Below are 27376 nucleotides of genomic sequence, written 5' to 3'. Positions count from 1 at the left end.
GCATGTATGTATTAATGTGCACGTCTTTGCCTCCTCACCTGCATGGGGTCAGTGGACATGTGCATCGTGTGCGGGGGCCGGTCGGCGTGGTGCTGCTGCTGGCCGGCCGTGCTCTCCTGTTCGTAGATGGCGTCACGCTCCGCCTGGGCCAAGCTCAGGAAGCGGCGGATCATGGACAGGTTCTCCCACAGCGTACGGTTCTCCGGGCTGGGGTCCTCCTTCCAGCGCAGAAGCTCACACAGCCAGCCCTTTACCGAAAGGAAACGACAGCGAGGTTTAGCCTAACCCTCCACTTTAACGGCTGTACTCACACAGAGAGAAACCCTACCCAGGGGCGGAGAGTACACCCATAGCTTTACATTTTAGCCCATTCCTGTAACATGCCAATATAATACAATTCCAAAGGCAGCAAAAGAACACATTCTGGGACCATTAGGTATGACAACATACACATGTATGTAGTATTCATAGCATGTAGCACAAAATGAAGGACCCATTTAACAGTTTACAGGAAACATTATACTCTAGCCCAGCAGAGGGCCATGAGAGATGGGACTGTGGGCCATAGAGGACTGTAGCTACACAATATTAATTTACACAGAGCATGTATCTGAGAAGCCCCAGTCAAAGGCAGCTTGTGTGTGTGACTGTGTGGGTGCAGCTGAGCGGTACAGTACGGTAGAGACGGAGCCCATCTATGGAGCTCTGTGATGAGGTCCTGTGACTCAGTTATACAGCACTGGATGTGGAGGGAACTCAACTGGGCCGTGTGAGGGCAGGGCAGGGGGGTGATCACCATGACAGAACTGAAGCAGAGGGTGAGAGAAAATAGTGTGAGATGAAGAGTAGAGAACGAGGGAGCCAGCGAGAGAGAGAGAGAGAAAGGAAGGAAGAGAGAGAGAGAAAGGAAGAGAGACGGAGAGAGCGAGAGAGAGAGAGCGAGAGAAAGAGACACAGAGAGAAAGGAAGGAAGAGAAACAGACAGAAAAATAGGGAATTTTAAATGACCGTGGCTAAAAGAGAGCTGTAACGGGTGAGAAGACAGGAGGGAGGGAAGGAGGGAAAGCAGCTTCGTTGAGGGAGGGCGAGAATGTGAGTGTGTGTGAGAGAGAGAGAGAAAGAGAGAGAGAGGGAGGGGAGAGGGAGTTAAAGAGGAGCGAAGGGAGAGCGATGAAGCTGTTCAGCCGGTAGTCTGTCCTGGCAGCGTGACAGAGCAGTACTGTAATCTCCCAGCCAGTGTGCGGCAGCACCTTTCATTTCCACAGGATTACACTGCGCTGGTCACACACACACACACACACAAACACACACACACAGGGGCAGAGCCACGCCACCACACTGCATGCAAGAGATAACTCAGCATTTCTGTTGTCCCCTGTTCCAGCTCCTCCCCTAAGCCACATCAAACCCAGGAGGGTTTTGGAGAAAGCCGGGAGCAACGGAGGGAGAGAGAGAGAGAAAGAGAGAGGGGGACAGAACAAGGAAGAGATAGATAGAGAGAGAGAGAGCGAGAAAGACAGGGAGAGAGAGAGTATGAGAGAAAGAAGGACAGGGAGAAAAAGAGAGAGTGAAAGAGAGAGAGAGAGAGAGAGAGAGAGAGAGAGAGAGAGAGAGAGGGAGAGAGAGGGGGTAGAAGGGACCTAAAGACTGCGTGCCCACCTTGTTGTTCTGCCACGTTTATTGTTGCCTTTTTTAATTTGCATGCAGAGGGATTTGGACCGCGTTACCACTTTGATGTCTGTTGGTTTCGGCTGATTCGGTATTGAGGAACACCCCTCTTTTCACCCCCACATGCCTCCCTGCCTCTTCTGAGCCAGAACTGAACCACACTACCAAGGCCGCGATGAAGTAATCCAACTCAAACACTCACCAAACCAGCAGGATTAAACCCAAAGTGCTAAAGGCCAACATGAACCCCATAGTAATTCTGGGAAGTCCTCACATAAATGAACTAGCTAGTTAAAAATAACTACAGTAAAAACAAGAGGTAAAGTCTTAATATGTTGTCACTATGCTATTCATATTTTGCTGAAAGCTCGTTGATAGAATGTTGTACGACTAAAGTAAAGGAAGTTTGACGCAGAGAAGTTTAACATTTACACAAAAACGGGTAAAATTATCACAAAAGTGTAGCTAATGTCAAAATGGCAGCTTCCCTCAGTCGTCCCCACACAAGTGGACAGTCAGCGTTTTCCCTGGTGGTTTAAAGAGCTGAAGTCGTGTTTGTGTTTGTCTAATTGCATTGCTTCCACAGGCCTTGGCAGAAGCACTGAGGGAAGAAAGAGAGGTGGGAGAGCTGGTCAAAGGAGGTGGCACTTGGCTCTCTTGCCAGCAAACTCAGGGGGGAAAAAACTTGGTTTCGATCAAAAAAACGGGATGTGAAAACTTCATTTGGAGTGAGGATTTCTGTCTAATAATCACAATGACAATGTGACATGGTGGAGAAATCCAAAATGGTGTTCCAGCTTACTATCATATCTATGACTTAACCATTGTTTCAACTTCTATTTGAAATTGTGCAGACTTTCAAAGCTTTAGATAGACTGTGCAGAAATGTATAAGCAGCATCAATTGGTGTAATAGTTATTAGGTTGGCTGCACAATGCATGTTGTGTTACTGTGTTGAGACAGGCACTTACAACAAGAACCAAACATCTCTGTTGCTCTGTGTACTACGTCCATATTGTTCATTTCCCCCCTAACAACACTGTTTGAATACGCTGTACTTACACTGCTCACCAATTCTGAACTACCTCGAACTCTCTCAGAGTTGGTGAAGAGCTCTCTATAAATAAAAATGTATTATTCATAATGATTAGCATGGAGAATGGAGAGGTGAGGAGAGTGACCACCCTGCCTGTTTTTTCGTCCAATCTGACCGTCAGCACACGGGCTGAGGGGGTGAAGAGGTGCAGAATGACAGAGTAATATACTCTTCAGCAGCAGGCCTCACACAGCCCAGCAGAGCTCCCATTGTTTAGCACAGTATAAATAGCAACCGGGCACTCTGACTTATTTCGCTCCCAACACAATGGTGAATTCATGCGCAAGATTCACACAACTACGCAGCGGCACACCGTACCCTGTTTGTGTGTGTCTGCGGCAGTCACAAGCTGCCAATGAGAGCATAGGCCTGCTCTGTCAGGGAACAGCCCGGTATTCACGCCCACCCCTCTTCCCTTCACCTCCCTCCCTTCTCCCTCCACAACATGGACGCACACTACTGCATCAATAAACAACACTCTGCTGTGAAACCCTGCATGGAAAAAAGAGAGATGGAGAGAGAGAGAGAAATAGAGACATGAGAGAGAGAGATAGAGAGAGGCCTACCTCCACAGTCACACGGCAGGGCCAACACCTATCTCTAATCTCATTTGGTCATTATGAGCCCCATCAGTCCACCACCGAAAAATAAGCCGGCAGATGTCCATCAACTGTGATTCTCTTTTTGTTAGGTGGTGGGGGGGGGGGGGGATTATAACACAATCAAATTGAATATGGTGCTTTATACAATAATTGTCTACACTGAAACAAAAGCACATTTGACCTTGTAGATGCAAAACATCTGTTACAGGAGGGGGAAACCAACAAAAAAACGTGTGACAGTTGGGAGAAAAAGATTGCAATCCATTGTTGTGGCTGGACTTGTGGAACTTGTCAGAGGAGGGACTGAGAGCTGCAGAGAGCCAGCCAGACTTACATCTCTGTCCGAGAGGGAGAGAGAAATAAAAAGTAGGAGAGACAAAGCATTATTGTCTTTCCCTCCTTGAACCTGGCACAGGGCCCAGCTCCACTAGCAGACAATGCTATGCAGATAAATGCAGCTGATAACACGGTATGTTCAAACCGGTTTCTCCTCTGAGCGTCACCTTAGAGCGCATTCCCCCCACACAGTTACCAGCACTGGGTTGTAAATACGGCACCATGCCCATCTGTTGATGGGAAATACCGACCTGCTTGATGTTCAGCATGTGAGAATCTCCCGCAACAATAAGCAAAAATTGACTGTGAAAAATGGACCCAATGTTTGTGTGTGTGAGGAAATCTTAATATGCAAATAAGGCAGGTCCGAGCGCCTATTCAAATAGTCTTGGCGTGGAGGGGGGGAGGGGGGGGGGGGGACAAGGGAGAAATGGGGTCGAGGCCCTCAATTGAACTCAACCATTCTTCCCCGGGGGAACTGGAGGTCTAGCTACCATGTGGCCATCCTGAAAAATCCTACACTCTTAGCATGCATTCACAGTGCTGACTAGAGTTGGGATTCCTTCTACCCGTCTCACTCATTCTGTAATAAAACAATGAGTAAAGATTTTGAAGCACTTAAAAGTAGAGTAAGTAGTACAAATACGTCAAATCAAATCAAATGGTATTTGTCACATGTGCCGAGTTTAAAAATAATAATAAAATAAAATAGTAACACAAGGAATAAAATAAAATACACAAGAATGGAGCAATATACAGGAAGTAGCAGTACCAGATCAATGTGCAGAGGTACTAGGCATTTGAGGTAGATATGTACATGAAGGCAGGGTAAAGTGCCTCGGCGTCAGGATAGATAATAATAAGAGTAAAATAAAGAACAGCAGCACCATATGATGAGTATAAAAGTGTGTGTGTGTGTAATGTGTATGTATGTGTGTTTGTGTTGTGTCGGTATGCGTGTATTTGTTATGTGTGTGCGTGTGTGTGTGTGTGTGTGTGTTTGTATTTAGTGTATGTTGAATGTGCGTGGGTTTTGTGTGGGAGTGTCAATGTAGGGTGTATATATCGTCTAGTGAGCGTGCGTAGGGTCAGAGCAAGATAGAGTCCGTGCAGATAGTTCAGATACCACTCATTGACTATTTAGCAGTCTTGCTATTTAGCAGTCTTTGGCTTGGGGGTAGAAGCTGTCTCAGAACCTGTTTGCCGGACGGTCTATGGCTTCGGTGGCTGGACTCTTTGGCAGTTTTTCAGGCCTTCCTCTGACACCCCCTGATACAGAGGTCATGGATTTCAGGGAGCTCGGACCCAGTGATGAACTGGGCTGTCCGCACCACCCTCTGTAGGGCTTAGCGGTCAAGGGCGGTGCATTTGCCATTTCAGGCGGTGATGCAGCCAGTCGGTGATCATGCCTTCCACCGTCGTATTGTCAGAAAACTTGATGATGGTGTTGGAGTCGTGCGTGGCCATGCAGTCATGGGTGAACAGGGAGTACAGGAGGGGACTAAGCACATACACCTGAGGGTCCCCCCTTTGAGGGTCAGCGTGGCAGAGGTGTTGTTGCCTACCCTCATCACCTGGGGCCGGCCCGTCAGGAAGTCCAAGATCCAGTTGGAGAGGGAGGGGTTCAGTCCCAGGGTCCCAAGCTGGGAGGGGAGAATGGTGTTGAACACTGAGCTCTAGTCTATGAACAGCATTCTCACATAGTTATTAACCTCTTGTTCAGGTGGGAGAGGGCAGCGTGAAGTGCAATTGAGATTACGTCCTCTGTGGACCTTTTGGGGGGTATGCGAATTGGAGTGGGTGTAGGGTATCTGGGATGATGGTGTTGATGTATGTCATGACTAGCCTTTCAAAGCATTTCATAACTACAGATGAGTGCGACAGGACGATCGTCATTTAGGCAGGTTCCCTTGGAGCTCTTGGGAAAAGGGACAATGGTGGTCAGCTTGAAACATGTTGGGATTACAGACTGGGACAAGGAGAGATTAAAAATATCAGTGAAGACACTTGCCAGCTGGTCTGCGCATGCTTTGAGAATGTGCCCTTGTGATTGTTAACCTGTTTAAACGTTTTTCTCACATCGGCCACGGAGAGCGAGATCACACAGTCATCCGGAAAAACAGTAACTTTCACGCAAGGCACAGTATTACATTCCTCGAAGTGAGCATAAAAGTAATTTAGTTTGTTTGGGAGTTCTGCATAGCTGGGCAACTCACGGCTGCGTTTCCTTTTACCAGTCCATTATCGTCTGCAAGCCCTGCCACACACAACGAGCGTCAGAGCTGGTGTAGTAGGATTCGATCTTTGTCCCCATGTGCAGTTGCAAACCGTAGTCTGGCTTTTTTATGGCGGTTTTGGAGCAGTGGCTTCTTCCTTGCTGAGCGGCCTTTCAGGTTATGTCGATATAGGACTCTTGTTACTGTGGATATAGATACTTTTGTACCTGTTTCCTCCAGCATCTTCACAAGGTCCTTTGCTGTTGTTCTGGGATTGATTTGTACTTTTCGCACCAAAGTACGTTCATCTCTAGGAGACAGAACGCGTCTCCTTCCTGAGCGGTATGATGGCTGCGTGGTCTCATGGTGTTTATACTTGCGTACTATTGTTTGTACAGATGAACGTGGTACCTTCAGGTGTTTGGAAATTGCTCCCAAGGATGAACCAGACTTGTGGATGTCTACAATTATTTTGCTGATTTATTTAGATTTTCCAATGATGTCAAGCAAAGAGCCACTGAGTTTGAAGGTAGGCCTTGAAATACATCCACAGGTACACCTCCAATTGACTCAAATTATGTCAATTAGCCTATCAGATGCTTCTAAAGCCATGACATCTTTTTTCTGGAATTTTCCAAGCTGTTTAAAGGCACAGTCAACTTAGAATATGTAAACTTCTGACCCACTGGAATTGTGATACAATGAGTAATAAGTGAAATGATCTGTCTGTAAACAATTGTTGGAAAAATTACTTGTGTCATGCACAAAATAGATGTCTTAACCGACTTGCCAAAACTATAGTTTGTTAACGAGACATTTGTGGAGTGGTTGAAAAATGAGTTTTAATGATTCCAACCTAAGTGTATGTAAACGTCTGACTTCAACTGTGCATGGTTTTGGTTTGGATATGTTCTTATAGTAACTGTGGGGATGACATCGTCTACAGTGCTAAAGTATTCAGACCCCTTGACTTTTTACACATTTTGTTACGTTACAGCCTTATTCTAAAATGGATTAAATAAAAAATATCCTCAGCAATCTACATAAAATACCCCATAATGACAAAGCAAATACAGGTTTTTAGAATGTTTGCAAATTTATAAAAAAAATGTAAAACAGAAATACCTTACTTACATTAGTATTCAGATCCTTTGCTATGAGACTCGAAATTGAGCTCAGGTGCATCCTATTTCCATTGATCATCCTTGAGATGTTTCTACAACTTGATTGGAGTCCACCTGTGTTCAATTCAATTAATTGGACATGATTTGGAAAGGCACACACCTGTCTATATAAGGTCTCACAGTTGAGTTGAGTGCATGTCAGAGCAAAAACCAAGCCATGAGGTCGAAGGAATTGTCCGTAGAGCTCCGAGATAAGATTGTGTCGAGGCACAGATCTGGGGAAGGGTACCAAAAAAATGCTGCAGCATTGAAGGTCCACAAGAACACCCTGGCCTCCATCATTCTTAAATGGAAGAAGTTTGGAACCACTAAGACTCTTACTAGAGCTGGCCACCCGGCCAAACTTAGCCATCTGGGGAGAAGGGCCTTGGTCAAGGAGGTGACCAAGAACCTGATATTCCCTCTGACCGAGCTCTAGAGTTCCTCTGTGGAGCTGGGAGAACCTTCCAGAAGGACAACCATCTCTGCAGCCCTCCAACAATCAGGCTTTTATGTTAGAGTGGCCAGATGGAAGCCACTCCTCAGTAATAGGCACATGACAGTCCGCTTGGAGTTTGCCAAAAGGCACCTAAAGATTCTCAGACAATGAGAAACAAGATTCTCTGGCCTGAATGCCAAGCTTCAGGACACCTGGCACCATCCCTATGGTGGTGGCAGCATCATGCTGTTGGGATGTTTTTCAGCAGCAGGGACTGGGAAACTAGTCATGATCGAGGGAAAGATGAATGGAGCAAAGTACAGAGAGATCCTTGATGAAAACCTGCTCCAGAGCTCTCCGGACCTCAGACTGGGCGAAGTTTCACCTTCCAACAGGACAATGATACTAAGCACACAGCCAAGACAATGCAGGAGTAGCTTCGGGACAAGTCTCTGAATGTCCTTGAGTGGCCCAGCCAGAGCCTGGACTTGAACCCAATCGAACATCTCTGAAGAGACCTGAAAATAGCTGTGCAGCAATGCTCGCTATACAACCTGACAGAACTTAAGAGGATCTGCAGAGAAGAATGGGAGAAACTCCCCAAATACAGGTGTGCCAAGCTTGTAGTGTCATACCCAAGAAGACTCGAGGCTGTAATCGCTGCCAAAGGTGGTTCAACAAAGTACTGAGTAAAGGGTCTGAATACTTATGTAAATGTGATATTTCAGTTTTTTGTCATTCTAGTCTATTGTGTGTAGATTGATGAGGAAAAAAAACAATTTCATCAATTTCAGAATAAGGCTGTAACATGACAACATGTGGAAAAGTCAAGGGATCTGAATACTTTCCGAAGGCACTGTATGCACTTATTGACGAAGCCCGTGACTCTTGTGGCGAACTCCTCAACGTAGGTATACAGCGATTGTTTTGCATGTTTTGCAATTGTTTTCAGGATTCACCTTAAGTCAATGGTAACACAAGTAGAGTGAACCGTGAAAGAGCTCATAGAGATGTCTATGTGCACCATTACATTATTTCCACCTGGTAGAGCTCATGTCCTGGGCTTTACTCACTGATCCTGCAGGGGATTGTTCTGCACATGGTAATACATGGTAATACTCTTGACTGTTCATAACTCAACCATCTGACTCCCTGCAATAGAACTCATTGGACTGGGGCCTGACTGTCCATGAGCATTTGTGCTATAGAATGAATCTATCAATTAACACTTTTTAGAAACAACGAATGAAAAGTGATGATTTATTTTGAAGGATTTGTACACAAAACAATCCAGTCAAATTGTGAATCCTTAGTAGGAAATATATTGCTCAACAGAATATAATGTCATCTGCAATTGTAATCCCTTATTTTGGACATTTATACCGAGTTTAACCTGTAGCTACATAAAAACATGCATTAATGTCTTGTCAAAGTGGAATTCTTTCAAATCGTTTGCCAGATTGGTTACCTAACCCCGTTGCAGGAGTGTCAACAGTAGAGTATGCATACATACCCACATCTGCTCAATCTGAAACAAACAAGGCAACCTGTTTCCCTGCATTCATTTTCAAATTGCAACATGGGAAGTCTTGACCGACACATTTCAGACCCGCAGTGGAAGATATATGATGTCAAAGACACCAGCTGGGAAACGTGATATCAGCGTTTTCTGAGTGAAAGGTCATGCCCTCTCGCATCACAATGCGCCAGTTGTCAACAATAGCAGACTGGAACATCTACATTGCACATATGCTGCGGAGTGAAAGCATGATTGTGCAGGAAACGTTCTCTTTCTCAGCATTTACTCTCAGAACAATGCCAATCGGTTCATCGTCACAGAATGCCACAGTTGCAGTATGAATTCCTATAACGGGAACACTTAGAACTGGGACAGAACGACCAGAGCAGGTCAATGAAATGTCAAAATCCTCAAATACAGAACATGACACATCTGTGCTCTGCTCTGCCAGGCTATAAAATGACAAAACAAATCACTGTGTTGTATGCCGGGTCTGTCTGTCAAACATTAGGAGGCATGTTCAGTTGACTGTGGAAAAAATCAATCAAGCTATTCCGGTTTTGATAATTATTAAACACAGAGAGAGAGAGAGAGTACAGTAAAATCTTTTCAACATTATAGTATCCCTCTGTTAACATCTTCTATGGAGTATACAACAGTAATTGAGGCAGCTACAGAAACAGGAGAACAAGTAAGAGAGTGAATGAATGAACAAAGGACCACTAACTCACAAAAGAGGAAGAGAGAAGAAGGAAGTTTCAGAGCTAAACAGCATCTGAATTAGGAACACACCAATCACCTACGAGGAGTGTGATTCCATCAATTATAAGCACTTGATTGAGATTTAATTCAAAGCTGGAGTTTAATTGCTAATATCAGAGCATAATTAAGATGATAAATCATGACTGATCTTCGTGAATTATGGATTAAAATAGCAGAAAAGCTGCAAATTGTGTATGTCAGCTAAAGCCGCATCTGTAATTGGTCTACATGTTTGCTGTCAGATGGAAGGGACTGTTACATTTGTTCAAATCTCCAAATAGGGTCTCAATGAATGACATGTATGAGATGGGAGGGACGTCTTAACCCTCTGTATGAAATGAGAACCGGTGTGGAAAGTCATAGCTATACAGTATGAGAAGTCTACTTTGTGGAATCATGTGCGTAGTAAGAGAGAGGAGAGAGACAGGGTCTGAAGAGAAACAAGTAGAAGGAGAGAGAGAGAGAAAGCGAGAGAGTGAAAGAGAACGAGAGGGAGAGATCGAGAAATAGAAAGCGGGAGCACACAAGCATTCGAATAGGTCCTAATGTCTCCCCATGCAATTCCCCTCTCTCCCTCTCTCTTACTCTCTCTCCTCCTCTCTCTCTCTCTCTCTCTCTCTCTCTCTCTCTCTCTCTCTCACACACACACAGACTAACACATCCCCACACTGCATCTGCTGGAGCTTGTGGCTGTAGTTAAATTGAAATATTTCCCGGCGTGTGTCAGAAGCATGCAGAATGGTAATTATGACAGATCTGATTAGGCGGGCCGAGTCGGGCGGCTCCGGGCTGCAGGTGCGACCTTGTGCATTCCTGCGTGTGTAAATAAAATTAATTACAAGCGTGGGGGCGCGCGGCGCGTGACATCGGTGCGCAAGGGGGGGACTCCCACAGGGGGCACCCTAATGGAATATTTTCCCCGAGTCTAATAATACAGTTGGTATTGACTTGAGGTAATTAGGGGGATCATTAAAGCGCTTTTCCCGGCGTATTTGCCTGCCTGATCAGATTAGCCAGAATGGGCCTCAGAACAAGCCCTGTGTGGTCTGTCAGAGGAGATAGTGGGAAAGGGCTGGAGCTGGAGCGAGGCTCTCCCCACACTGTTAGCCCAGCCTGGGAAGGAGAAGCAACGGGGGCGTGGAGGGTGAGAGCAGCCTCAGACTTGGGACAGCGGAGGGCAAATGTCGGAGAGTGGAATGTGGGGATGGAGGTAGGTACAGTAGGTGTGGTGGAGGGGGGCAAAAGGGCAGAGTGGAGGAGAGAAAGAGGGTGTGAGTGTGTGAATGAGAGAGAGAGAAATAGACAGTAGAGTAGTACAGTAGAAAGGTATGTGCATGATCAGTGGGGTGGGGGGGGTGGGGGGGGGGTGGTTGATGAAATGAGAGGCAGTGGGTTAGATGCTGGTGGGGATTATTCTGTCCATTAAACAATAAGAAAAATGCTAATTTTAGAGGGAACAGGAGGAACTGCCTTTTGCGAGATAATTCATACACTAAATTAATTATTCAGACATCTGGGCCTCCGGTTCCAAAAATTGTCTCTTTAATATTATAGAGGATCTGCCACCGTTTCCCCGACAACCTAATAACCAAGCAACCGGATAAATAAATAAATTAATTAATAAACATTCATGGCCTTTCTTTCCCTTTTGGTGATGCTCTCTCGTTTCTAATCTGCATCAGCTTCGCAGGGAGACAATCCGGAGTCTGTAAACAAACAATGGAGATATTATGTTGGCCGTTACACCACAGAAACAGAAGTGAAACTTTGGGAGGTGATTTATAACTTCACTCTGGATCAGCCCTATAACGGCACCCCAGTCATTTTATCCATGAAGGCAAAGCACTCAAGTTATTAAAACCCTCACATTTTTTATCTCTAGGTTCATGACTCATGGTGTAGGTGGTCATGCCCAGTTTCTCCCTAGGCTCTTCCTGCTTCAGAAGATCAGATATTGTTCAATTCTGTCAAAGCAGTGAGTCTACATTCCAAATGTCATCTCCTGTAACATCTACCCCTTAGACTAAGCAGAGAGAGGAACCCAGGAGGGCTCCATGAACTGAGTATTAAGGAGGTGGTTGGGCCATATGAGTGGGATGGATGTACAGCGTTCAAGCTGTCCCAGTCAAAAACAACAACACAGATTCCACTAACCCAGGATATGAATCATTTCAGAAATTATAGGCAGGGGGGGGGGTTCTTGTGGACCTTCAGTAATTCCACCACCCTCCTCCTCCCCTCTGTCTCTCTCCCTCTCTCCACCTTTCCACTCCAGACCAGCGAGGCACTCAGTGTCCCTCCCCCCACCCCCTAGAGAGCTGCGTGCCAGGCGGGCGCAGGGTGACAGATGGCACACACCAGCCCCCCCCCCTGCCATCCCTGCACCAACCCCCCCCTGGTGGCGCAGTGGCGGACCAGATCAGTGCCATTCTGTCTCATTAGAGCCTGGCTAATTAGCGTAGCCTCTTCCAGGGGAGAGAGAGAGAACGAGGGACAGAGAGAGAGAGAGAGGGAGAGAGAGAGAGAACGAGGGACAGAGAGAGAGAGAGAGAGAGAGAGAGAGGGAGGAGAGAGAGAGAGAGAGAGAGAGAGAGAGAGAGAGAGAGAGAGGAGGAGAGGGAGAGAGAGAGAGAGAGAGAGAGAGAGAGAGAGAGAGAGGGAGAGAGAGAGAGAGGGGGAGAGAGAGAGAGAGAGAGAGAGGGGAGAGAGAGGTAGGCACTTGGTGGTGGCGTTTCTTTTTTGTATTCCACTGGTCACTCTGTGTGTGTGTTGGGGGGTATGAGAGCTAGCCCTGTGGCGCAGGGGCTCCCGGATCGCTTTTTGTGTGACAGCAGGGACTCTGATACAGACAATCACAGCTCCCTCTCAGGATGTGTGTCAGGCAGTTTAGACACCAAAGCCATGTTAGGGGCTCCCCACGACTAGCCTCCCACCGCTAGCCACCCATCGCTAGCTTCCGCTCCTTTAGCAGCCAACAACATACAGCTAGCTAAGCACCCTCTCTGTTAGCCTAGCCAATATGGATAGCCTCCATTTCACTAGCTAAAACAGATAGCTAGCTAGCTACCACCTCTACCGGTGCAGCTTTGTTAGCACTGACAAGGGCTTTCATCAAAATCTAGCATCCATCATTTCGAACGCTATCACTAAAGGGGCGTCTCCTAATGCTAGCTGCGGATTCTGGAGGCATTGTCTCCTGTGGCTGGCTTCAAACCAATAGGCTACATCATCAACAAAGGCTACCTCAATACTATAGTTACCCTCTAACAACCTTCTCAAACTAGTGTACAGTACATCTCCCACAGCTGAATGTTGGCTCAACTTTGAATTTGATAAGAACGAAATTTGACAAAAAATGAACTATGAAGGGTTATTGGATTCTATCTTAATGTAATGTATAGCTGTACAAACAAGTCAAAATGGGCTGTAGTCTCAAGGTATACTGTAGGCTGCATGACTGAATTTGATGTCAACCAGCAGCGGAATGGAGATTTTCAATTGTACTTACTCACTGCACCCAAAATGTTGAGGTTAAAAAGATGATTGAAATGCTACTGTGAATATGAGAGAGAAACCGACCAGTTAAAGGCTGGCAGAAAGAGAGGTCTGCTGTGGTTACAAGCCCTGAGAGGGGACGGGATGGCTGTGTTCCAAACCCCATCCCCCACGCAACACACCCATGCACACAACACACACACACACACACTGGAGTGTAAGCCAATCTCTAAACTCCTGCTTAGAGCTCTCACACTCAGGGGACCACCACTGCTCCCATCCTCTCCCACTCCACAGCCCCCTGCTCCCCTTCTCAGATCTCCTCCCCTCTTCTCCCCGCTCCTCCTTTCCCCTCCTCTCCTCGCTCTATCTATCTTTCACAGGGGCAGGGCTAGACGAGGCAAACGCACACATAGGCACACACAATAGCTGCCTGAGCCAAGCTCTCCTGTCCTCCAACCCCCCAACATTCGCCAGCTCTTCCAGGGTGGTGGGCTGCATACATGTGAGCCTGCGACCACCGAGAATTCCTGCACTGTGCCGGGATGGCAGTGGGGGCACGGCACACCAATCAGACATGCATGTGCCAGCCTCCATATCGAGACTGAGCCTCCCCCGTCCCCAAACCCCCGTTCCTCCTGCCAGTCTGCACCCCCATGGATGGACCCATCCCCCAACACCATCCACCACCACCAGCTCCTCACTCCCTCACCCTCCAACCCCAGCACCAGCAGCCCCCACTGTGCTAAAGTGCAGAGCCTGGGCCTGGGTCTCTGGTTCTGAGTCTGGGCCTGGTGCAGAGTGGAGCCGCCACTGCCCCTGGTGGTGATGTGGGCCAGGAGGGGCACCAGCTGCCCGGGGAGCGCCCATTACGAGATGGAGCCAGAGATAAGTGCTCTCCCAGGCCCCCTTTCACAGGCATAATTAGCACACTTCTTATCTGCTGCTCAATTCACATTCACACCCTCCGCCTCCATCACCATGAATGGTGGAGCAGGGAGACAGGGAGGAGAGAGGGAAGAGAGAGAAGATAGAGAGAGGGAAGAGAGCGAGAGAGAGAGAGAGAGAGAGAGAGAGAGAGTGAGAAAGAGGGAGAGAAAGAGAGGGGGGAGGGAGGGAGGAAACAGTGGAAACCTGTTCACTCACAAACGATCATCTGAGAAGAGATATTTTTTCTCCCCCTCTTCTCTCTTCTCTTCCAAAAAGTCTTTGAACTCCTGAACAAAAACAATGGTTTGTGCATCAAACTGCAATTTGGTAAAACAAAGATATCTGGCCCTATAATCATGCCAATCAGCGAAAAAAATATTAAAAAATCCACAGATCATTCCAGATAATTTGGCCACTGTTTAATCTATTTTCTTTTTCTTCATCAAGTAACAATTGTGGAAACATTTTCAACTGTGCTCCACCAATATATCAAACCTTTAATAATAACGGCTTGCTCCGCATTTCTTTAATTAGTTTTAATAAAAGTTAAACTGATGGTAATTCTGCTCACACAAACCGGTATTCAACGAGTGGGTTGTTCCCTGGGCGAGATAACAGGCTCCGCTTTAGCTGAGAGTCATTCAGAGCACAGCTAATATAAACAGGTTTGTTTTGTGTTGAAACACTGTCTGCTGTTCGCTAAACCCACAATAAAGGAGACATGTCATTATGGCGATAAATCACCAGTCGGAGGAGAGAGGAGAGTTGCACAATGTGGCGCTTCAGTTTTTGAACCCCCTAACTGGTGAATGTCTCCAGATCTGGTTTTATATCGTGTTTTATTGTTTTGTTTTCTAATGTTTCATCAACCACACTGGAAAGGAGCCAAAATGTCTCCACGACAAGTTCAGGCATGAAATGAAAATATTAGCTCTAAATATTGATGTGTGCATTATATTTCAAGCTGTAAAATCCACAGAACTGTAACTAATAGTTTAATAACATACGTTCCCAGTAATATAGCCAGAGACATTCTTTTCTTCAACATTTTCTTAAAATTTTTTGTGCCAATTTCTCCCAAAATGATACCAGTTTCTTTGCTAACCCTCTTCTACTGCGTGGCAAAGCGGAAAATAATACTTATTGCGTGTGGTGTTGTTCTGCAGGTCTGTGTGTCTGTATCAAATAGTGCCTTTAGTGGTCTGTGGCCTAGAACTGTATGTTGTGTGTACAAAAACGGCAACCAGAGTCTAAGTCAACGTTTGGGTCTGTACCTGACTCTTGGAGGCGGCCACCTTGGCAAACAGAGCCTGGGACACCTTGGCTCTCTTCATCTCCTGCTGGATCTCGTCATAGATGGAGGAGTTGATGTTGAGGATGCAGCTCTCTGTCTTGCCGTTCCACTCGCTGGGGAGCGGAGAGGCCTTCACCTGGGCAGGGTAAGGAGTGTCAGCAAAAGGGTTGGAAAACAAGGTGATGCTGCCGTGTTTTCTGGATTCGGGGATCTGTCCAGATAGGTAAACGAAGGAAAGAGAACTAGGTTTAAAACATGGGAGACAATTTCACATTAAATGGTTTCATACATTTCATCATTTGTCTAATTAACTTCACTTAACAAATATAAGATAACATATTGGTAACGCTTTATAATAACTTTGACGAATAAGCATTAATAAACAATTGATGAACTATTAATAAATACATTTTTATTAATTGAATTACTTATTAAAATGTGTTTCTACTAAAATTCTAAATTCTAAAACTGTTATGAGCAAATCATGCTACAATATACATAAAATGCCATAACATACATTATTACGATAACCATTAATAACAATGTTATTGATACAGTACAGTAACGGTGAAAGTGTTACAAAGAGATGGTTCATTGTTGTGTTTGCTTACAGGAGAGATGCCCACAGGGATTCTGGGGTTCCAGTCCTCAGGTCTGACGTTGTTACAGTCTTCTCTCCTGGGCTGCTGGGGCAACAGAGACATGTTTGTTTAGTCCCACCCTCAGAAAGGGGATTTAACAACACACGAACACACATTAGCACAGACAAACGCGCACGCACACGCACACACACACAAACGCAACAAAAACTGGTTAAGCCGTATCAACACAAAGGTAGTATACTTCATGTGCAATGACAACTTTAGTACACTGCAGTCTCATTGATGAAGCTAAACTGATCAGAAATCAAAGTGCAGAGAGATACATGGAATTGAATCAACATCATTCTGGAGGAAACCATTTTAAAACTTGTGTGAATACTGCATTTTTTTAATATTTTTTTTTTTTTTACGTGTAGGCAATAATTAAATTACTCAAGTATTAATCTTATCAGTTACAAACTTGCCCGAAACAATCTGTAAAAATCACAAATAAATGTTTAATGTATATGTCTAGACACCTAACGGGCGAGCCGTTATGAAAAGATAATGGACCCCAAATTTGTGGTAAACCGGAATGTTTTAAGATTCCTGGGCATCTTTTTAACTGTTTATGACTCAGTAGGCGAGGGGTGTCAGTGTGTGTACTGACTACCAACAATTTCCTCAGTAGCTCTAATTCTTAAGCCTGGGACATGCAGAGACTGGTGAGGGCACTGAAGCCACCCATGGGCACACATGAGAAACATACCTCCGCATAATTTTTTAGGAGGCCTATAAAAGCCTCCCTGTCTGCTCAATTGCTACCCTGACTGATTTATGTGGCTAAATCTCCCAACGCATTACTTTATACTTTATAGGAGCTGTCAGTGGGAGTCTGGCATATGTCCAGGCCAAGGCATACTATGATACAGTAGGACTCAGTCATAGGTGAAGGGAAGAATAGAAAAATGCATATTAGGGCTAATGATCATATGCTTCTATGTTTCATGTTCAGCAAGAAGTAAATAACTGTATAGTAAATGGTGGGAATTTAGAAGTGGCCTATCGAGAATAAGCTGGTTCTAATGACGCGAAAAGGTCTGTGTGTCCTGTACTGCCCCATAAAATGATGCATTTAGTATACAAGCCCACCTCTATTACTATAAAAACTGAAATCCCAGCCCTGGAATTTGACTAACACAATTATTCAATCGAGAAAGGTGTGTGCACCTCCTGATCCACACGTTTGAAATGGACGACACTGAAGTAAAAGAATTAGGGCCTGAACAGAGGTACGTCTGATAGCAGAAACATGGTCGAGTCTGGTCAATGTGTCGTTGTACGAGGGACAGCTCTCTCTCGCTCACTCTCTCGCTTTCTCTCTCTCTCACTCTGTCTCCCTCTCTGTGTCTGTCTCTCTCTCTTCCTCTCTCTATTGGCTCTCTCTCCCTTTTTCCATGTCCAGCTTTCACAGCCAACTGACTGTTGAGGAAGACCTGTGAACTGCAAAGTGGCCTTTTCCTAGTTTAAAACCACTGGTTCAGAGTATGATTCTTCCCTTTACTTCCAGTTTTGTAAGGACGGCCACTGCGATCTGGCCATGCAGTCGAAGGGGCCTCCCTGTTTGGCCAATGGGTGGCACAGGGACATTCTCTCTCTCCCAAATAAAAGGCAGTCTTCAGTCCGAGGCTGAACAGAGCAGGCCTTTGTCTGGCCCTCTCCACCCCAGACACACTCGACCGCACTCAAAATGTGCTTAAGTGGAAAAGTTGCCACATACCTGTCCAATAAAGGACTTTGATTGTGGGAGAGACAGTGGAGAGCTGGTGGTCAGGCAGTTGAATGAGGAACTGACTGACTGAGAGACTGGGGGAGATTCGCTCCTCCACAGAACTTGTCATCGTTGAGTTGCTTCCTATTTTAAGAGTGGGGTGGGTAGCGGCACTTGCTGTACAATTTAAGGTCAAAATAAATGTGTTTGTGTGTGTGTGTGTGTGTGTGTGTGTGTGTGTGTGTGTGTGTGTGTGTGTGTGTGTGTGTGTGTGTGTGTGTGTGTGTGTGTGTGTGTGTGTGTGTGTGCACGCTGCTCTGTCTGTGTGCATGCTTGCCTGTTCGTTCCATACCTGCACTGGCCGGGTGGGCGGGGTGCTGATGAGTGGCGCAGGCCCCATGGCCGAGGCAGCCGTCAGGCTCCTTTCCCTCTCGTCCTGGTAGATACGGTCTCGCTCGGCCTCGGGCAGCTGCAGGAAGTTCTGCATGGCCCGCAGGTTGACCAGCAGAGACTGGCTGGCCGTCTTAGGATCCTCCTCTTTACGCAGGATCTCAGACAACAGGCCCTGGGAGGAAGAGTGGGAGAGGGAGGGAGAGAGAGAGAGGGAGGGAGAGAGAGATGCCCTATTTGTAAGCCCTGAGAAGACTCATACATTGACATCACTACAGGAACTTCATGTCCGTTGTGAACATTCTATTTCTTACTCGTAAACTCTCCCAGACCCAGAGGATGATGTAACTATTACAGCACATCGACTCAGTGAGCATCAGTGTAGCAATCAGTGTATCCGCTGTTCCTTTTCAATAGCTATGAATCCTGTCATTACGGGAATCACTGTACTATCAGGACTGTGTGATCGAGGCTTTTCATCCGCCGTTGGACACACACTGAGTGATCCATTTTTAGCTTCTCTTCTTCAATAGGTGTGTGATTTGGAAATAAACAAAATGATTTTGTAATCAACAACTTGACGTCAGTTCTGTTGATAGTTAGACCAACTACCGGAGATAGAACTAGTGGCTCCGCTGTTTAACTAATGGTATGGTCGTTTAGGAAAACACACTGTGCTTGCGACTTAATGAAACACTGAAGGACATTGGAATAGATGAACGGAGCCAAGAATGTATAACTAGATACAGGTATCAACTCTGAACGGGGAGACAAGCTTTCATACTGACATTGAGTGCATGTCACGGGTATCCTGAAGATTGTGCGAGAATATGTGTGTGTGTGTGCGCGCGTGTGTGTGTGTTATGTGTTTGCGTATACGCGTGTGTGTGTGTGTGTGTGTGTGTGTGTGTGTGTGTGTGTGTGTGTGTGTGTGTGTGTGTGTGTGTGTGTGTGTGTGTGTGTGTGTGTGTGTGTGTGTGTGTGTGTGTGTGTGCAATTGTGTTTGTGTATGCTTGCATGTTTATTACGCCCGGCCATGTCCCCAGTCATTCGGCCGCTTCTACAAAAAAGGGACGGCGAGCCCCGGTGCGTCCGCCCCGCCCACCCGCCCCGCCCGCCCGCCCCGCGTCGACACCACACGCAGCCTTATTAACACCCTCGGCAGAAACAGGAAGAGAAAAACATTAACACACAATAAATAATACAAGAGGAGGCTCTCAAAAGGCACATTCCTATTTCTTCATACCGGCGAGATAAGGCTGAAAGGAGAGAGGCTTGTCAATATGCACAAAAACACCACTGTCTGCTTGCTATCCACTGAACTGTTTTTGTGGAGAGAGCGTCGGTACGCACTGATTCCAATAGATTCTTATCAAGAGGTTTCGCACACAACTTCAAAGTGGCGGAGGAGTAATGAGGTTTGCTGCCACCTCCCCCCAAAAATATGCAGAACATCTTAAGACATTATCTCTGTCAGGACCCTGCTGCGCTGCCTGCCTGTAGAGTGAAATCACATGTTTTAGCAGAGGGAGCGCAAGCCGTGACCGCGCCTGGTGCTCTGACGTTGCGGCTTGCCAGGTGTACTATAGCTTTTCAGTTGTTGTTGTTGTGGTGCTAGGTTGTTGTAAGCGGTTATAAGATGAACTGTTTGTCGACAAGAATGCAGAGTTTGACTTTGCGCCACTACAACTCAAAACAATTCTGTCCTTGTGACAGATGTGTCGGAGTGCTTTGGGGAAAGGCAAGAGTTGAGTATTTTTTAATTTCCAGTCCTATTAGCACATCATTCTATCTTGAGATGTTGCGATCTTTCCCCAAATCTCCTATTGGCATCAAAAGTCAGTGTTAAATTCTGCCCCTCCTCACCTGGGTCCTGTTGAAAGCCACGCGGGCGAACACGGCTTGGGAGATGCCGGCCCTCTTCAGCTCGTCCCTCACCCACTGGTATATCTCCATGGACACCTCGGTGTTGCTGGCTACCTGGGGCTCCAGGGGCTTGGTCAGGGCGTTTCGGTTGACCGGCGGGTGGTTGAGGTACTGCTGCGACAGCGACTGCTGTGCCAGGAGCCGGTTGACGGCATACTGCTGGTTGAGAATCTGGGCCATGACCAGCTGCTGGTTCACCAGCTGGGGGCTAATGGGGGTGGACACCAGGCCTGGGTGATGCAGGCCAGGGGGGAGCTGAGCCGGGCGGCCAGGGGTCTGGCCCCCACTGTGGGACGGAGGGGGCAGGGGGGGCACCGGGGAGGAGGGGGGCTGCTCGGCCGTGCTGCCCGGGATGGGCTGCTGGGAGAAGGTCAGATGGTTGTGGTTGTGGTTGTGGTTGGGGCCCGGAGGGGAGTGGTCAGACAGGCCGTCCATGTCTGCTAGAGGAGGGGAAAGAGAGGGGAGGGAGGGGGAGAGGAGAGGAGAGAGAGGGTCAATTTAAACACTTTGAATACTGGCTGAAGAGTACAGCAGAAAATGCCCAGACAGAATGCACCAATGCACACTGTCCAACCCACTCAGATGAGTAAAACAGACTTTGAAATTGAAAACAGTGCATCAGGCCAAATCTCTGAGCAACAAAACTTTACAGTCTCTGAACAAACCTGTGTCTCTGTGACAAGACATAGCTGTTCAGACACTTGCCTGTCTAAAAAGCCCCACCCTAGATTCAGGCCCCAGATAAAGGGCCTCAGTGTGCGACCTGCAGACAGCCCCCAGAGCCTTGGCAGCTCCCGGAATTAGTTGATAAAGTTAGTTTATATGGCCCAATCATGTGAGTAATAAAAACAAGTGTGTGTGTGTGTGTGTATGTATGTTTGTGTGTGTGTATGTCTGCGCATACTGGGAAACAGATAATCCCTGAATCGCTCTTTATGTACCTAATTCTAAAACAAGGTATGGAAGCTAGCCAATATGATATTTTTGGGGACGGCCTAAATATAACCCCAGGGATGGGACAGAGAAGAGAGAGAGAGAGAGAGAGAGAGAGAGAGAGAGAGAGGAGAGAGAGAGAGAGGAGAGAGAGAGGAGAGAGAGAGAGTGAGAGAGGAGAGAGGAGAGAGAGAGAGAGAGGGGAGAGGATCTCTACTGTGTAAGGAGCATCCTAGACATGACCTCTTCCTCGGGCCTAAGGAAAAATGAATGTACTATTTATGGTGTCTCTCATTTTGGGAATATTTAAGTCCATAATGGCAGCTTGTGAGTATTTTTGAGCTCTGTCTAAATTACACGTCTGTGGATGAAAATAATAATTTAAAAAATCTAAGAGGATATCAAAGTGACTATGAGTAAATGTGAGGTTTCGTCAGACTGGATCTGCTTGAATCTGCTGAGGTTTTCTATCTAAAGAATTCATATAGATTGAATCATTTACATGCACTGAACAGAATAGTAGCTCTTAAATTAGCCATACCATTTACACTTAGATGTGTGCAACTGCCAGCATGGGGCCAAAAAATCATATTCAATCATAGAAATCATATTTCAGAGAAGCACAAATTGGTGTTAGGAGGAGAAAATCTTCCACAAACTCAATATTTCAGCGAGAGATAAAAGATTGAGTGCCTGGAAGAGTTCCAAAAATCCACACAATAATCACAAGTATAGCAGCATGTTTTCTTAACTGTCAGGAAACACAACAACCGGCCAAAACTGTTCTTTTCAGTATTTGTCAAAACAAATTATTAAGGAAAAAAAGGGGGTAATAATTACATCTCTCCCCTAATCCTCGGCATTCCCTGGCTGTGATGCTTCGCTCTTGTCTCTCTACTCTGTGCTCACACACATTGCTGGGGGGCATGCTCACAAATACACACACACACACACACACACACACACACACACACACACACACACACACACACACACACACACACACACACACACACACACACACACACACACACACACACACACACACACACACACACACACACACAAACATACAAACATACACACACATACTGAACGCACACACACACACACACACAGCATTTCCATGAAAAAACAAAATAAAAAGGGGTGGCAGAAAAGCACGGCAGGCCCTGGAGAAAAGGCAGCCACAGACGCGGGAGTCCTTGTGTGGAATCCAGCCACAAAAGAGTCCCGGATTAAACACACAATGGGAATGGGATGTGGGTTGAGAGAGGGATGGAGAGAGAGAGAGGGAGGGGAAGAGAGAGAAAGAGAGCGAGGGAGAGAGAGAACGAGAGAGAGAGAGAGAGAGAGAGAGAGAGAGAGAGAGAGAGAGAAAGAAAGGGGGGGTCCAAACCCCATGGAACTCTTTCTCCTGCTGGATAGGGGGTCTGCCCTGAACTGCTATCACACTTCAACAGAGTAGAGACCACTTTGCCGGGTCCCATAGAGGCAGCTCTGACAGCAGAGACTGTCGACCAGGGCCCTTCAATGTGTTTAACCAGACGCATTTTCAATTACAGACAGTGTCTCGATGTAAGGCAATATAACTACACTGCCCATGGTGGTAGACTAAGTGTATGTTTATGAAACTACAGCGGCACTGAAGCACAAAGGAGAGGCTAACATGCTCCCTTTCAACAGTGCCCTCTATGCCATCGCTGCCACTCAACGGGCACGCATAGTAGGCATCCTTTCATGAATATTAAGGTTGAGAGTGTCGCCGCGGGCGACAAACAGCCACCTGAGGGGTGCCAGCTTTCGCAGGGACTGGGCAGGGACACAGTGCAGTGTGTGTGCCCACAGACGGTGTGTGTGTGGCCACGTGACGTACCTAGTGTGTTGGCACGGGGGCTGTCGTGGAGGACACACGTCCCCAGGTAGCCCTCCAGCTGCGAGGGTTGGCGCATGCCTGCACAGACGTGTGGGCAACACCGCAAACACACACACACACACATAGAGAGGACAAGACACACAGTGCACAGGTGAAGAGAGAGAAAGAGAGGGTTAACACCCCATACAATCTACATGATACATGACCAGGGGAAGAAAGGGTTAATGTGGACATAAGGGATGCCACAGTGTTGATACCTACTATGCTTCACCTCATATCCCATGTACACATTAAATATCACATTCTAAATACACACAGGACTTGTCTAAATGTGTAGTTTCAACATCGCTGCTACTTGAGATCCTACATTCTTTATGTACTCTTCCATAAACCATAAAGAATGTTAGGTAAAATGTGTGTGTACACAAGAGGATGGGTAAGGGGCCAGTGGTGTTATGTGTTCATGTTGTGGTGTTATGTATCCAGACAAATGGAGTATGATATGATCAGAACAGTGTTCACAGGAAAAACCATGAAAACATTCTGGTCTTATATCTTGACCAGTGAATATTCCTCAGGAGGAAGGGGAGGACCACACTACTCAGTGAATTTCATAAAAATGTAAATAGTGAAACATTTAAAAACTTAATAGATTAACATCACCAAATAACGGATTAAAATACACTGTTTTGTAATGAAGGTTTACAGCAGCCTCAACAGCACTCTGTAGGGTAGCACCATGGTGTAGTCGGAGGACAGCTAGCTTCCGTCCTCCTCTGGGTACATTGACTTCAATACAAAACTAAGGAGGCTCATGGTTCTCATCCCCTTCCATAGACTTACACAGTAATTATGACGACTTCCGGAGAATGTACCTATCAGAGCTCTTGCAGCATTAACTGACATGTTGTCCACCTAATCAAAGGATCAGAGATTGAATCTAGTACTGAAGCATAAGCCACAGCTCACTAGCAGTGTAGTGCATAAAATGGGGTAGTTTACTCGAGAGAAAGAAAATAGTTGAACAAATTTGAACAAATTCATTTCAAATATTTAAGAGAAGCAGAGAGAGAGAGAGATAGCTATATTTTGTTGTATTTTTTCCACTTTCACTTTAACTTACTTTGCTAGCTAGTGCAGCTAGCTAATTTAGCCTACTTAAACACTTGCCTCAAACAGAGGTCAGCCAGTGTAACTGCTAAATTGCTTGCTGTACACTGTACTGCGTGATTGTAGCAGGTTTACTAACATGTTAGTTCTAGTGGCTATGTTGACTATGACGTTAGATAAAATGGTGACAACGATGTAGGCTGTGTGTAGCAGCTAGCGGTTCTGGTATGAAGGTTTGGCTTGGAAAGGTTTTTATCGCCTGGTACCAGACAGCTGATGTGTTGTGCACTGAAGTCCACAAGCAAAGGGAAAAGGTGAGAGGAGGAGAGCGCGTAGATGCGAGAAGGAATTATACAACGAACAAAGTGATGATGCTGTTTGTATGTGGCTGCTATGTAAGTGAAATGTGTGTGCGGCTAGTCAGGGGTGTATTCATTCCGCCGATTCTGTTGAAAAAAACGTTTCTTAAACAGAAGCAAATGGAACAAAACGGGGACAAATCTACCTGAATTTGGAACTGTTTGAACTAATGATTACACCCTAGATCAGATAGATGCAAGCAAGAGTGTGCAAGAAGGTATTGAATGTGTCACTGTCTTTCATCTTGATTACTTCCATTTATCTCTCGACCAGTTCCCCCAAGTTATAAACGTTTATTCGTAGGCTAGGTTGTAGCAAACTCATGATGGGTACAGGGGAAATTAAAGTATCACGTAGTTGCCTAAACCTGTTGATGTTACATTGAGCTGGGTTAATGGAATATGAATGACAGTCATACAATACGCTGTAATAGAAATAATGCCACGCTCATAAAAAAAATGTATCATCCTCCTTAATCTTAAACAGCACCAACCGCCGCTAATCTTGAATGTAATCAACATGAGCACTAGCTTGTATAGGAAGGTGGATTTCTACACAGTAGGTTGAAACCAATACTCTAAATGACTGTATATTAAACTCTATTAATATGACTGGTATAGTATTTCATGACCAAAACACATCAAATAGACAGTATCTGAGTTATGTGACCTAATTTCCAAACAGGGACAAGGAGGACTAACTGAGTTATCTAAAATACAAAGCCAGCCGTGTTCTACTTTGACAAGGAAAAACAGATCGATTTCAAACCAGATGATAGCCAGGAAAATCATCCTTACTGTATATCATTTGTAGGTAACTGAAACAGTATTCATAAACAAAGGTCGCAGACCTCAATTTAGTCTGTGATTTGACAGCCATGACTGAATACTAAACTAGATCTGATAAGCAATAATAGATTAATCTGAATGGATTCAGGAAAAACAGTGAAAACATTGTGCACCTGAGCAGTGTACAGGGAAATATCGGAGAAGAGCCATCATTGATGATGTGATTAAAAGGTGTTTAATGTACCGGGCAGCGGGGGGGGGGGGGGGGGGGGGGGACCATGGGGCAGACATATTGGAATGGTGATTGGGGGGTCTGATAAGACAGTGTTAGTGTAACATTTTGCTTACCCATCATATCTTTTGTCTTCTTGAAATGTTTATACCAGCGCCCAAATTCCTGACACTTTGCCGCCGACACATTTGCATAGTAAGTGCTGTTCACAATGGAGGAGATCATACTCTGAAAGAGAGAGATTGGTAAAGAGAGAGAAAACCTTCAGGATCCGCAATGTGCGGCATGAGGACATATATTAACGCTGGTGTGACATGCACTGATACTGTGTTTTCTTGTCAAAATGAATAAAACATTTCGGTGCACAAACAACAATATTCTAGCAAAGACCATTTTTTTATCAGTCATGCACAAATCTTGGTCTTGTCTTTCCAAATGTAAAACAAATCAAAATGAAATATAAGAGGTGTGTCCCTTTATAGCAAATGCCACGGAGTTTGAGAGAACCTTTCTGGGAGGAAGGCAAATAGTGAGCTTCACTGAATTAGCAGCCTTGTTGATATGCAGGGTGAAGTACTACAGTAAAGAGCAGTTTGCTTTCAGAAAGTAAAATAACAAACAGACTATTAAAAGTTAGCATCTGGAAATCAGGCAATGTAAACAGATGAATCTTTTCTTTTTTTCTCTGGCTCTCCACAATATGTTAAAAAACATCTTCAAGAGACATAAGGCTTTTATATCTGTGCCCTCTCGCCTTCTCCACAATTGACTCTACTCTTCCTTATTTATTTCTCGAACGCATTCCTCGCAAACAAGGCGCAGTCTTCTTTTCATTAAATGTTTTAACACCTTCCTGGCCTGCGGGTGAATAGCAGGAGAAATTGTTTTGATTGTTATAAATATTCAAAAGATGAAACCATCTGTTTTCAAATTACAGGTATGCCATCTTTATCATATCTTTAATATGAGCACTTGGGGACGGCAGGGAACCTTCTGGCACAACAGCACTTCAGTGAACAATGCAGCAGAGCCGCAGCCACATCTCCCACTCCTTCTCACCGGAGATGGAAGACGAGGGAGGATTGAGTCTGCTGCTGTGGATCACTATGGACCTGATGCTGAACTCCTGACCTCAACACCACTACACAACCGGCATACATTACAATCCCAGTGAATTGCGGAATGATCATTGAGGATGAGTTATTGAGGATCTGACAATTGGTATCTTCAGTAGTGTTAACAGAAAAATGGCACATACAGTACAGTAAATCAGCTGAACCAAGTCCATATGAATGCACTATTTTGGTGAGTACAGTGTAGTCAGTATTGTGGCATAATGGGAACTATTCCTTGGGCGTAGCATGCTATATTTACAGTATCTGGGCGAGGCAGAGCCAGCTATAGCAGGGCCCACCCAAGACACACTTCCTGTGTTCATCTTTGACACAGATGTTCTAATAAACAGTCCTCATTAATCAGGCATCTCTCTCCATACATCACGCCTCTCACTGGGGCTCAAACACACACACACACACACACACACACACACACACACACACACACACACACACACACACACACACACACACACACACACACACACCCCCCCCCCCCCCCCCCCGGCACAGACACAGTACACACACTTGCCAAGCTGTGCAGATAACCACCGCCACCTCGTGCCCACGAAGCCTCTGCCAGCCAGCAGCCATCAACAGGTAGTGGTGGGTACTGTGTGGCACCAGGATGCTGCTGTCTGCCTGCCCTGGGCCCTTTAAGTGATAGCCATCTACAGCACAGGCGCTTATCAGTGTCCCCAGGAAGTCGCACAGGGCCGTTATCTGCTTCAACTATCTACTCCACTTTCCATCATGGGAGAGAGACGCATGAAA

At 45.9% G+C, this 27376-nt stretch overlaps 1 protein-coding gene across 10 annotated transcripts in view; it reads right to left on the bottom strand.

The window, feature by feature from the left end:
* Positions 1-27376, bottom strand: part of satb1b (SATB homeobox 1b) — a 54092-nt gene that overhangs the window by 3829 nt on the left and 22887 nt on the right. For 4 of the 10 annotated variants that reach the window (XM_014200721.3, XM_082975312.1, XM_082975313.1 and 1 more), the window contains exons 6-12: positions 25604-25715; positions 22998-23075; positions 20129-20628; positions 18210-18437; positions 16132-16203; positions 15501-15731; positions 39-248 (exon numbers count right to left, since the gene is read on the bottom strand). In XM_014200721.3, the coding sequence (XP_014056196.1) occupies positions 39-248; positions 15501-15731; positions 16132-16203; positions 18210-18437; positions 20129-20628; positions 22998-23075; positions 25604-25715 (1431 nt within the window). Of the gene's footprint in view, positions 1-38; positions 249-15500; positions 15732-16131; positions 16207-18209; positions 18438-20128; positions 20629-22997; positions 23076-25603; positions 25716-27376 lie in introns of all 10 variants that reach the window. The other 6 variants (XM_014200724.3, XM_082975315.1, XM_082975314.1 and 3 more) reach the window with 4 other exon arrangements.

Source organism: Salmo salar, chromosome 05, assembly GCF_965601325.2.
Source record: "Salmo salar chromosome 05, fSalSal1, whole genome shotgun sequence".
Classification (NCBI taxonomy): Eukaryota; Metazoa; Chordata; class Actinopteri; order Salmoniformes; family Salmonidae; genus Salmo; species Salmo salar.
The sequence above is the reverse complement of the archived record's forward strand: the minus strand, read 5'-3'. Positions and strand labels throughout refer to the sequence as shown.